The 13,547-nt window shown below is 32.5% G+C and overlaps 1 protein-coding gene across 4 annotated transcripts in view; it reads left to right on the top strand.

Annotated features, from left to right (window-relative positions):
* LOC141554564 (uncharacterized) overlaps positions 1-12,949 on the top strand; it is a 59,287-nt gene extending 46,338 nt beyond the window's left edge. For 3 of the 4 annotated variants that reach the window (XM_074286570.1, XM_074286572.1, XM_074286571.1), the window contains 4 exons: positions 1,253-1,388; positions 1,936-2,034; positions 8,724-8,859; positions 9,159-12,949. In XM_074286570.1, coding sequence (XP_074142671.1) covers positions 1,253-1,388; positions 1,936-2,034; positions 8,724-8,859; positions 9,159-10,596 — 1,809 coding nt within the window. In that variant the 3' untranslated portion in view covers positions 10,597-12,949. The remainder of the gene's footprint in view (positions 1-1,252; positions 1,389-1,935; positions 2,035-8,723; positions 8,860-9,158) is intronic. The other variant, XM_074286574.1, reaches the window with a different exon arrangement.
* The last annotated feature ends 598 nt before the right edge of the window (positions 12,950-13,547 follow it).

Raw genomic sequence — 13,547 nt, 5'->3', positions numbered from 1 at the left:
AATCTTTTGAGATTAAAAAATACTTTTCTCAGAGTGTAGGTAGTGCAAGCATTACTTTTCTATTTGAGAAACGGAAACAGAGTGATAACTTGGACAAGATCAGTTATTGAACAGAATTCAAATGTTCCAGTTTATGCTTTAAAGTGCTATTTAAAGAAGATAGTCTGGAATGTAATGATTTTTCAATTTTTTCTTTCATATTAATCTTATCTTTTTTTTTTATATGAGGTAGTATTAGCCTTACTGACTTTTTATAAAGGGAAAAAAGTTAAGATGGAATTATTTGGTTTTCTTTTCTGTACTTAAGTGGGGCCCCAGAGGTTAATTTTAGAATAAAATAACTTCAAGGCAATTGTAACAATATAAATCATAATGTTTGACTCAAGTTTATTGTTAAAAAGTTAACTTTGTGAGAATATGGATCCATGGAATTTTATTGTTAAGCTACAAGATTTCTTAAAATTAAATTGTTTGGAGACTAGTTTAGTGAAGTTGCTGGAGATGTAAGTGGATCCAAGGAGACATGGGTTCCACTCCTGCTTCTTAATACTCTGACCTTTTCCAAGTCAGTTAATTTCTTTGGTCCTCAGTTTTTTCATCTATAAAGTGGGGAAAAGTAATACACATAGTATCTACCTCATGGGGTGTTAGCAAGATTTAAAAAAGATAATTTATATAAGGTAATTTTCAAAATAAAATATTCTACAAACATAGACTACTTGTGTTAAATTGCCATGTAGAGAATAGCTATTAGTAAGCTTGTTTGATTTAGTTTGAAATGGTGCAAAAAGAAGGAAATGGCATTGGAGAATGTTATCTAAGGGATATTACATTTCATTATTAATGAAGGAAGATTGTGTTATTACTTCTAATTGGAACCATTAATACTTGGGATCATAATAACTAATGTTATGTGAGATTGTTGATAGCAAATTAAGAATTGAGCATTCGAGATGTCTGATTCACACATTTTCACTTAAGGAGATTATGGTTAAGTGTGATTATAGATAACCGATTTAAAATTTTTAGTTGTCTAACCTGTAAAATTACAGTAAATTCTGGTATTATCTCAGAGGGTTTTTGTAGAAAAAGTACTTTACAAACCAAATACATTCAATTTTTGTGTGAGTTGCTGTAATTGTTTGCACACAGTAAAATGTAACTAGTTGGTACTTAGTATATGTTTGTCTTGGAACACTAATCATCAAGACCCACTTTTTGACAGTCCTATTAAATTTATCACTCCTTGAAGGTCCAACAAGAATCGGTGACGTTCAAGGATGTGGCTGTGGACTTTACCCAGGAAGAGTGGAGAGACCTGGATCCTTGGCAGAAGGAGTTATACAGGGAAGTGACGTTGGAGAATTATAGGAACCTTGTCTTCCTAGGTAAGGAAAGCTATCTCTTGTGGGTCTGATTCTTTCCACAGTGGAGTTTTGTTTTTGTTTTTTTTACTTAGTAAATTAACATTTTCTACATGATAAACATTTAAGAGTTATTGTTTGACCTGCAGAAACCAGTTTGCTAATCCTCTTGAGGCATAAAGTTTTACTTTTGTTTTTTTAATCTTAGGTAAAAGGTACTTACTCTGCATAGATAGATGTTGGATAATTTTTTTCCTTACATTTGAAACTATAGCCTTCCCATTCTTTATCCTTTAGGTCCCTCAGAGGTTCAGTATAGATGTCTAAGGATAAGAAAGTTTCATCCTCTTAGTGGGAATGAATCAAAGGTACTTTTATTTGTGATAGTAAATTCCTTGTGTTTCATCCCCACCTATCTAAGAAAATCATGCAGGTGACAGTTCAGAGCTTCTCTGGACTCCATTTGGGTATCCTCAAAGTGTCTCTTTTACCCCAAATCATGAATAAGGATAGGATATTGATAGGGATAGGGATAGGCTTTTATTCTCAATACTTTTCCATTTCCAATAAGCAGGACTTACAGTTTGGAAACCAGATGTGATCTCCCACTTGGAAGAAGATAAAGGACCCTGGATGCAGGACAGGGAAGTACTAACAACTATCAGTCCAGGTGAGTTATTGAAAATGAGGCAAATGGGAATCTTTGTAAGGCACAACTTACCTGGTTTTTGAGGTCTTCTTAAAGGTCTTTATATCTCAGGAGCAGAGCTGAACTCTGATAGAAGAGCTATCAATAAATTATTTTTCTTTCATCTTGTTGGTAAAGATTTTTCTTTGGTCAGAGATCTTTGTTCTTCCATTTTTCCTGCAGGTCACAATCCCCAAAAACCAATTTTTTTTTTTTTTGTACTTTAGTTCCCTTAGTCATTCTTTTTTAAAAAAAATTTTTGGTAAACTTAATATAATTTTTTGGGATAAAAATCTGTTTTCTTTCCTTACTTCCTCACTCACTTAGAGACTAATGATTTAGGAAAAAGGGCCTCCAGGGTGGGAAGGCTGTTCCATTAAGAAGAAATGGAAAAGATAAAACTCTAATAAAAACATCCAATTTTCTGATATATAACCTTTTCATTTTTCCTTCTATTGTTTTTTTTTAATATAACTTTCTTTAGAATTCTTTAGAATTATGTTGCATTTTTAAAAATATAACTTTCTTTAGAATATTTATTTTCAGATTAGTTTTTTTGATTTACTTTACTTGGGGCTAGTCTTTTCATTTTTTTGTATTATTTAGGAATGGCAGTTATAATGGTATAATAATAATCTATTTTTAATTATTCATAATCTAGCCATTCCTCAAGAGTTTGGAAGTGTGGGTCCTCTGTGGTCATATTTTTTTGATATATGAAAAGAGAAAGAGAAAGGAATGAGAGGTAGAGGGGGAGAAAGAGATTATTTTTGTACTATTTAAATGTTTGAAAAAATATAATTATTGCTGCACATGAAGCTCATTATATATTTTTAACTCTTTTCCTATTCAATTTTTCCTTGAGTTTTTATTGAGTAGAGATTCTCTTCCTCAGTATTTTGTAATCTTAGATTTGAGGCACTTCAAACTCAACATGTCCTAAATGGAACTACTTATATTTTCCCCAAAATTCATCACCCTCTAAAATTTCCAAATCTATTCATGCTGTCTGATCTTTCTAGTCATCTAACTTTGCCACCTCAGAGTTTTCTTTTATTTTTCTTGCTCCTTCAACTCTTTTATCCAGTCAGTTATCAAGTGTTTTTGTTCTTATTTCTATAGAATATTTCTTATCCCTCTTTTTTCTCTATTCACACAGCTGCTACCTTTACATTTTTATCATTTCTTATCTCTTAATTTGTCTCCCTGCAAGACAATCTGTTCTTCATGCTAATATAGAATTGATATTCCTGGCATCCTTTGTAAATGTCCCCTTTTTTTCTGGCAATGTTTCCACCCTTGTGTAGACCTTTACCACTTCTTCTTTAGATTATTATGGTAGTCTGCTGATCTGTTCTGTGCCTCCTTCCTTGAGTCTATCCCCACTCTATTCTGTCTTCTTTTTGGTTGTCAAATTGGTCTTCCTAAAGTCCAGGCGTAACCTTATCATCCTTTTCTACCCTCCCTCCCGCATTGCCAACTCCTCCCCCCACTTCCATTCATTAAAGTGACTTAATATCCCCAAGATCAAATGTAAAATCTTTTGCTTTGGATTTTAAAGTCCTTCATAATCTAGCCTTTCTGCCTTTCTAATCTTAGACTTCATCATTTTCCACATATGTTCTGCTAACCAGCCATCTTGCTGTTTCTCATAAATGATGCTCCATATCTTAACTCTGGGCATTTTCACTGGCTCTTCTCCAAGCCTAGAACTACCTCCTTTCCATTTGGCTCTCCCTTCAAGTCCAAACTAAAGTCCCATCTTCTGCAAAAAGCTTTAGTCATTCTTTAATCTTAGTACTTTTCCCCTGAAATTATCTCCAATTTATTCTGTATATACTTTATTTATACACAGGTGTTTATGTGTGTATTAAAATATGAACTGTTTGAATACCTTTCTTTTTATCTGTCACTTAGCACAATGGTAGATTATAGATGCTTAATAAATGCCCTTTACTTGACTTGATTTCCTGAAGCATAGAACTTTCCATGTCATCCTCCTCTCCCTTGACCTCACTAAAAATCTTCATTGATCCCTTATTACAGAATCTCCCAGTGAGAATGGAACTCATGGGCTGTCCAGTCTAACCTATAACCACTACAGTATATCTGACATGGTCATCTGGCCTTATCTGGAAGACTTGCAGTAAGGGAAGATTCATTATCTTTTGAGTCAATTTGCTTCATTTCTGTATTACTTAAGTTCTTAAGATGTTTTTCTTATATTGTCTCTGGGATAAAATAGAAACTGGTAGTTAAAGTTTCCTACAGTCTGATTTCACCTACTTTTTTGGACTTGTCTCATTACATCAAATTGCATTTTTAGAACTAGAAGAAATATCACAGACCAGCCAACCCAATCTGTTCATTTTATAGATAAGGAAATTGAGAATTAGAAACATAAAATCAGTTGCTCAAGATCATATATATATACACTAGGTGAAATCTTAACCTTAGGTCTTTTCACTCCAAATCTATTTCTTTTTCCACTATGCCAGAGTACCCCATTTTCCCCTCTTATCTGTTTGCATTCTTCCTTTCCTTTAGTAGAACCTTTAGCTTGCTGCAAATTATAATTCAAATACCACTTCTTTTATGATATCTTTTATGATTCATTCCAACTATTAGCAACCACCATCTTTAATCATATGCTATATAATGTTACACATTACATATGATAATGTTGAAGTATGCGTTTTAATTTTTATTGTTTTTTGGCTAGGGAAATTTGTCCCCAATTAATGGCAGTATAGTAAAACCAGCAATATTTATCATGATTATAAGTATTAAAGTTTTTTTTTAATAGTTTTACTTTTTTTTCCATAAAAAAAGAATGCTTTGCCAACTATATGCATTCTATATCTGCCACTTTACTGAGGGTATAAGATCATAGGTTCATAGATTTAAAACTGGAGGTATCCTTAGATACTATCTAATATAATTCTCTCATTTTAGAGATAAGGAGACTGAGATTAAGAGAGATTATGTCACATGCCCAAGCTTGCGGTGACTGAGACAGGTTTTGAGTTGTCTTTTTAACTCCAGAAATTATTTTTTTCCACTGTAACTACAGCATGAAATTAATTATCTTGATTAATATTTTTCGCTTCTATTTCTTTAATTCTTATGATCTTATATTGAATGATAAAGAGAAAGGAAATAGTCATTTCTGTATCCTTAAATATTCAGAAAATTTCTTGTCCATTATAATTAATAATCCATTCTGTTTTTAAATATATATTTTATCATGTTAACATTTTTCTTTTATGCTTTGCCTCTTGCTTCCTGTATTTAAAAATAATTTAAATATTAATAATGTTTTAAAAATATTTAATGATATTTTATTTTTCTCTCAACTGCCTTTTGCAATATTTATTCTCCCTTTTCACATAATTTAGAGAAAAAACATGTTTTACCATCATGAAAGGATAACAGAGTAATCGTTTTCTGTATTTTTACTTTTAAGCCAAGCATGGTCATCATAATTTCATGGCCTCCGTTTTTTTGTTTTTTTTTTTTTTACTTTGTTATTGTGTTTTACATTTAGATTTGATTTACTGTGCATTTTTTCCTGTTCTGATTTTCTTTACTTAGTATTAGTTCACATATCTTTACATTCTTCCATATACTTAGCAAATTCCTATGGAAGAAACCAGTAACAAGAAGATAATTAAATATTACCAAGGGAAGGAAGAAGAGAGATTAAATGATTGTGGGAACAATCTCTTTGATAAAAAGAGAAGAAATGGAATCCAAAGAATGTGTAGAAAAAATAATTTTTAACCTTAGATAAGCTACTTAATTTCTCACCTTAACAAAATGTCTTAAACCTTCAAAGATAAATTAATTGGTGAACTACATTCCCAAAGCAATTTGTCTATATCTGCATTTCCCCTCCTTCATGAAATTCATGAAATTAATCTGGACTCTTCATCTCAAAATGTTTCATTCTGATTACATTGGGGGGATTCAACCATTTATTTTTATATTTATTTATTTAAATATTAATTTATTTTTCTTAATAATGTCTTATATCTATTTGTATAAGTCCTCTTTGTATTGGATTCCCTCAAATAGATCATATATAGAAACTTTCAACAACATGTCACTTTTATCTTTTTTCTCCTGCTTCTATTAGTAGTATATAGGGAATGTTGTATGTATCTACATAGCTTTATTTTGCATTTTGCTATTTTATTGATGCTCTAGGATCATTGATCTAAAGCTAGAAGGGACCACAAAGGGTATCTAGTCCAACTCCTTCCTTCCTTTTATAGGGTAGAAAATTAAGTTACAGAGAAGTTACAGTAACTTGCCCAAATTCACACTAGTTGGTAATTAACAGAGGCAAGCTTTGAATCTGGTCTAACCCCAGAGCCTAACTTCTTCCCTTTTAACAGTATAAAGTTAACCATCTTGAGTAATTTCTTTTTCTTGATGTGATATTGAAGAAAGGAGGACATCTGAATTTTATCTCTGAATTTATTAAGATCTAGTGTTTGTCCGTTACAAATAATGCCTCTTTTAGTTGCAAATAAATACTTTATCTTATCATTTTAAAGAGTGATTCTTTTATGCTTAATTTTTGCTATATGTGTATTTTGAACATTTTATAAATGTTTAATGATTTGAAAAATTATGCTGATATTTTATTTTTACAATAGCTCCGTTTCCCATTATATACTTCTATTTCCCTCAGATAGCTGAGGGGAATATTCTTAATTCTTAAAGAATTTTTAAAAATTAGCAAAACTAAACACATCAAAAGTCTGAAATAGAATGTTATATTTCAAACCCATAGTCTCAGATCTGTGCAAAGAATGGAAGAAGTACTTGTATTTTTCTTTGGCACCATGCTTGGTTGTTACACTTTTATTTGTTCATCTATTTAAAATAATTCTGTGGTTATGCTTTCCATTTACATTTACTGTATGTTGTTTTCTGTTTGAGGTTACTTTACTTTTTTTCAGTTTATATGTTATCCTATGTATTAAGCAAATTTAATATTTTTTTAAAAGGTAAGAAAGAATACACCTTGCTAAACTCCTTTTCCCAAAAACCTTGTAGTCCAAATATTTAAACTAGAAAAAGATAAATTCAAAGAAGACAATTATGTACTAAAATAATTAAATCGTGTTCCAAAAGCCACAATAATATCCAAAAAATTATTCACTATGATAAAGTTGAAATTTGTGCCAAGTCTGCAAGGATGGTTCACCATTAGGAAAATAGTATAATTAATCATATTGAAAAGAAAAACATCAAAAGCACAGTTATAGCAGTATAGATAGATAAAGCTCTTGATAAAATATTATACCTTTTTATGCAACAACAAAAATAATAACAACAATAAACCTATACTATAGAGGAATTGAATTTATTTTTTTAAATGCATGTATAGAAAAACTTCCTTCAAAGATTAACCAGAGAACTATAGTATATTTCATATGTGTTATGCTTTATTTTGTAAAGCATTTGCAAGGTACAGCCTTCTAATTCAATAGTGCAAACTGATTTGGCTGAAGAAACCTAACAATATTCAGGTCCCAAGAAAGTGACATTTGGTAAAACTACTGAAGTGCCAAAAAAAAAAAAAAAATGCAAGAAATATATGTCTGAAATCACAACTGGCATTCTATGCAATGGAGATAATCAAGAAAGTTTTTTAGTATATCTGTGTGTAAAAGTAGGGTGCCCCGTTTCCTACTCTTTATTTGATTTAGTTCTGTAAATTCTAGTCATAGAAGTAAAACAAGAGCAAGGAATTAAAAGCATAAAAACAACCAAACAAGAATTACTTCTGTGCACTAATGAAGTGATGCTTTACATAGAAAATTCCAAAATAAATAAAAATTTGCTGAGACAATTAACAATTTTAGGAAAAGACTAGGTCTACAAAATAGACCTACAAAATCGATTCTCTTCAGCAATAATAAAACCCACCTGTCATTGATAGAAAAACATCTCATTCATAATAACTATGGAATGTATAAAATATATGAGAATTATCTACCAAGGCAGATTCAGGACTATACTTTTTTTTTTCCCCTGAGGCAATTGGGGTTAAAGAACTTGCCCAGGGTCACACAGCTAGGAACTGTTAAGTGTCTAAGGCCAGATTTGAACTCTGGTCTTCCTGACTTCAGGGCTGGTGCTCTGTCCACTGTGCCACCTAGTTTCTCCTAGGATCCATATTCTTTAAAGAAATGATGAATACTTTAAGAAATTTAAGCATATGCAGGACTCATAGCTGCTTATGACAATATAATAAAAAAAGAAAATATCTAAATTAATTCATACATTTAGTGCTCTTGTGTTTTTTTTTGGTCATACTTGTAATTTTTCAGTCGTGTCTGATCCTTTGCTATACCTCTTTGGGTATTTTCTTGCAAAAATACTATAAGGATTTGCCATTTCCTTCTTTAGCTTATTTTAGAGGTGAGGAACTGAGGCAGTCAAGTCAATCAAAATCATTCAGTATCTGAGGCTAGATTCGAACTCAGGAAGGTGTGTCTTCTTGATTCTAAGGTCAGTGCTCTATCTACTGTGCCACTTAGCTCGTTTATAAAGCTAGACAAAAATTACAATTTTTTTCATGGTAAAGAATGGAAGACAGGATTTATTCTACTTTCAGATTTAATAGGAAATATTTGCATTTTCATTTCTTTCAGATTGGAAAACTAGTCCTGAAACCAAGGAACCAACTTATGAAAATTTGAGAAGGAATGATTCTTATATTCCTAAATTGGGAGAATCCTGGGAATATTATGTAGGATTGGAGGGACTGAAGCAGGAGATACATTCTGGGTAAGTTTTAAAAAAAAATACTCAAAGGAAAACTTCCGACATATTGTAGACTTTTCTGGCTAAGTCCTTTCCATTTACTTTTGTTGGTGTTAATTTTTTACAATATCTTCATAAATAAAATATGTATTAATAGAACACCCTATATTCAGGCTTAAGGAAATAAAAATTTATAAATAAATATATTTATTTATAATTCATATCTTTTAAATAGCATAGAAAACTATTGGGTTGAAACTTTATGAATTTAATTCATATAAGTAACCCTACAACCATAATTCAATAATTATTTCTCATCACAGAATTCCTACTGGAAAAAAACTTCATAAAAGTCATGAATACATAGAAGCCATCTGGAGTACACACCTTGTTGAATGTCAGACAATTCATAGTAGAAAAAAGCCTTATGAAGATAATGATTATAGGAAAGCCTTACCTTCCAGCTCATTTTTTACTCAACAGCAGATCCTACATACTACAGAAAAACCTAAAGAATGTGGAAAGACATTTTGTTGGGACTCACAATCTACCCAACATAAAAGAGTTCATACTGGAGAGAAGTTTTATGGCAATCATGTGTATCCAGTAGCATTCTCCTATAGCCAGTACTTTAACAACCATCAGAAAATTCATAATAGAGAGAAGCGTTATGAATGTAATTATTGTGGGAAGGCCTTTCATTGGAGATCACAGTTAAGTGCACATCAGAGAATTCATACTGGAGAGAAACCTTATGCCTGTAACTATTGTGGAAAGGCCTTCTGCAGGAGATCACAATTAACTGTCCATCAGAGAATTCATACTGGAGAGAAGCCTTACAAGTGTAATGAGTGTGGAAAGGGATTCCGCCATAGTACAGAGCTAAATCTTCATCAAAGAATTCATGCTACAGAGAAGCCTTACACATGTAACAATTATGGGAAGGTCTACAACCAAAATTCAGACTTTATGGTACATCATAGAATTCATACTGGAGAAAATCCTTATGAATGTAACTATTGTGGAAAGGCCTTCAATCAGAGTTCACAGTTAACTCGACATCAGAGAATTCATACTGGAGAAAAGCCTTATGAGTGTAATTATTGTGGGAAGGCCTTTCGCCAGAGTTCACATTTAACTAGGCATCAGAGAATTCATACGGGAGAAAAACCTTACAAGTGTAAGGACTGTGGGAAAGGCTTTCACCAGCGTTCAGAGTTAATCCCCCATCAGAGAATTCATACTGGAGAGAAACCTTATGAATGTAATTATTGTGGGAAGGCCTTCCATCGGAGTTCACAATTAACTCGACATCAAAGAATTCATACTGGAGAAAAACCTTATAAGTGTAACTATTGTGGAAAGGCTTTCCACCAGAGTTCACAGTTAACTCTTCATCAAAGAATTCATACAGGAGAGAAGCCGTATAAATGTAAAGATTGTGAGAAAGCCTTCCATCGCAGTTCAGAATTAACTCTGCATCAAAGAATTCATACTGGAGAAAAGCCTTATAAATGTAAGGATTGTGGGAAGGCTTATAATCGGAACTCAGAGTTAACTTTACACCAGAGAATTCATACTGGAGAGAAGCCTTATGAATGTAAACACTGTGCAAAAACCTTCCGCCAAAGTTCACATTTAAATCGACATCAGAGAATTCATACAGGAGAGAAACCTTATAAATGTAACTATTGTGGGAAAGCCTTCCGCAACAAAGAACATCTTATCATACATCAAAGACTTCATACTGGAGCCTTATGAGTGTAATGAATTTGTGAAATTTTTCCATAACAATTTATAATTAATTCTATTTCAGAGTATTCATACTGGAAAATAGCAATAAACATAGACTGTGGGAAAACCTACACTTAGAGTTCATGGTCAACCTAACATCAGAGATTTCATTCTAGAGAGAAGAAACATCAAAGAATTCATTCAGCAGGCTTTCCACAGAAGGTAATGTATAACTAGACAACAGAGAACATATTGGATAGAAGACTTATAAAGATAATTATTATGGGAAGTCATTTCATATCAAAATATACCTTACTTGACAGAGATGTCACACTAAGGAGGAACCTTTTAAGTGAATGTGGGAAGATCTTTCAGATTTTCAGAATTTCATAATTAGCATCAGATAAATTCATATTAAAAATGAATCTCACAATGTAATGATTGTAGAAGGCTTACAACTGGAGGTGAGAGTTAACTGACATCAGAGAACTAATATTAGGATTTTTATTCTATATCAGAGACTTTAGTTGGGAGAGAAAACTTGTAAATGTAGTGAATGTGGGAAAATCTTCCTCAGGATTTCATACTTTGTATCAGATTACTCATAACAGTTTTAATATGTAATAGCCAGAATTCATTCAACATTATAGAATTTATACTTGAAAGAGGGCTTCTGAAGGCAATTCTCCAGGGAAGGCCTGTTATCAAAGTATAATTTAGACTAAGATGTTATACTAAAGAATAGCCTTATCAATGTCATGATTATGGGAAGAACTTCGCTAACTCTCACAGTGGACTGTGCAGCAAAAAATTTATAGAAAAGCAGCACCTTAAAGTATATTTGTTGAAAAAAATCATCCTATTGAAGCTCATGGCTTGCTGAATATCAAAAAAATCATACCGGAAGAAAACTCTACAAACATAATGAATTGTGGAAAGACCTTATGGCTGTCTCCACCAGAATTCTTACAGGAGAGAAAACATGGATGTAGAAAGATAGCACATACTTTCTGGATAGCACACATATCTCATGGAATATTAGGGAATTCATGCTAAGGAGAAGCCTTTTGAATTTATTGATTGTGGTATTGACATTTCATATCTTAATAAAAATCATAGTGAAGAGAAGCTTAAGAAATGCTATGAATATGGAAAGAATTTCTGCTGAAGCTTGGTTTTAGAACTTGTATAAAAAAAGTAATATTTTATCATTGAAATTAACTGGGGGAAGACCTTCTCCAATAACATCTAAAGAACATCAGAAATCTCACTCTGGAGAGTAGCCTCATGAATGTAGCATAATGCATGGAGGAAAGGCTTCTAGGAAAGCAGAATTCTTATTCAACATTGAAGCTGTCATACTGGAAAAAAACTTCATGAAGAGAGAACCTTGTGAATATAATTGCCTTGAGAAGCTTTTACCTTATTCAGTTGATTGAGTCATGGTGAAATTGGAGATAATAAGAAGAAATGTTTGGGAGAGAGTATTTAGGAAATAGTTTAATATCTGAGGAAAAGCAAGTAGGACAGTGTGATAAGATCAACATCTACTAAAATTTTTATTTTCAAGTAGATTAAGTTAATTCTTTATCTAAAAGGTGAGGAAGATATCCCTAAGACTTGACTGGCCCAGAGAATTAAGGCCTAAAGAGTACAGTTAATCAAAAGAGCTTCTTGCTGGCCTCAAATCATATAGAAGTGGCTTCCTGTCCCACTCACAGCATATAATAGCCCATTCATGTTGACTGTGGCTCTTTAGATTCCCAAGGCCACTGGATTTATCATGTCCTTGTCTACTAACCTGGCTCATTTCCATAAGGAGATAAGGAATGCCCAAACTGCTACATTCTTATTAAGTATCCTTTACATGCTATGGCTAATTAAACATCCTTTTGTTAACTGTTGAATGACCTATGAATATCATATTTCATTCCAATATTGGAATTATGCTACTAGCTTGAATCCAGCTCAGTTCACAGCATTTAGCATAACCAATGTAAAATGAATGCAGGAAAAGACCTTCAGGGAAGGCACATTTATTACCAGGTCCATCCTTCCCTCCTTGTTTTGAAACTTCCTTGGAGAATTTGCGATGCCAGTAGAAAAGTTGCATGTGATTTAGCACATTGCACAAAAAGAGACAAGAGTTTCTCATTTTAAAAGACAGTAATAAGACAAACAGTTGCTGAAGCTACTAATAGTTTAAGTGGAAAGTATAATGGTGGGGGCATAGAGAGGCTTAAGGAAAAAGAAACTTATAGGCAAATGATAAGAAGTATGGTTTTTGAATAAAAAATTTTGCTGGAAAATGTTTCATATCCTCTTGAAATCAATTTTATATTGACTTGAGAATAAAATTTGAGAATGGAACTTTTTAAAATAGACTTTTTCTGTTACTCTTGCTTTTGCTTCCAAAAATGTTTTACTCTACAGAGAGAATGTAAGCATTCACCACCAAGGATCTAGGAAGGTTGCCCAAGAAACTTAACTTGAAGAGATAGAGTAAGGGTGTAATTCATTAAAGGTGTAATTTAGGTATCCACAATTAGTCCCATGAGTTTGGCAAGTTGTAAGAAAATTTATTTTTCTTGAGCCAGTTAAATCAGTTGTTATGGATAGATACTGACTCACCCCTTTCCCCTTTTTAGATAGCTTTTGACCCTATAAACATAAATACCCATAATAATCAATTCCCTCACATTGAGGAGAAAGTACAGGGGGGATCCTACATGAAAGGGATATGGTAAATTGAATGTATGTACCTCCCCCATTAACTTGTATGTGCTATGATCATGAGTTGGGGCAATAAGATCCTGTCTTCAGGTGGTATATTTTCTATCTAAATGGTATCTTGCTTTAGCTTTAAATTCTCCCTCCCCACAATCATTAAAGAAGGAGATAGATAAGTAGACAAAATGACTGGGTCAGGAAACTGGTCAGGGTACATAAATGCATTCATTTCAAATATGTACTCGGAG

The sequence above is a fragment of the Sminthopsis crassicaudata genome, chromosome 2 (assembly GCF_048593235.1).
Source record: "Sminthopsis crassicaudata isolate SCR6 chromosome 2, ASM4859323v1, whole genome shotgun sequence".
Taxonomy (NCBI): domain Eukaryota; kingdom Metazoa; phylum Chordata; class Mammalia; order Dasyuromorphia; family Dasyuridae; genus Sminthopsis; species Sminthopsis crassicaudata.
The sequence above is the reverse complement of the archived record's forward strand: the minus strand, read 5'-3'. Positions and strand labels throughout refer to the sequence as shown.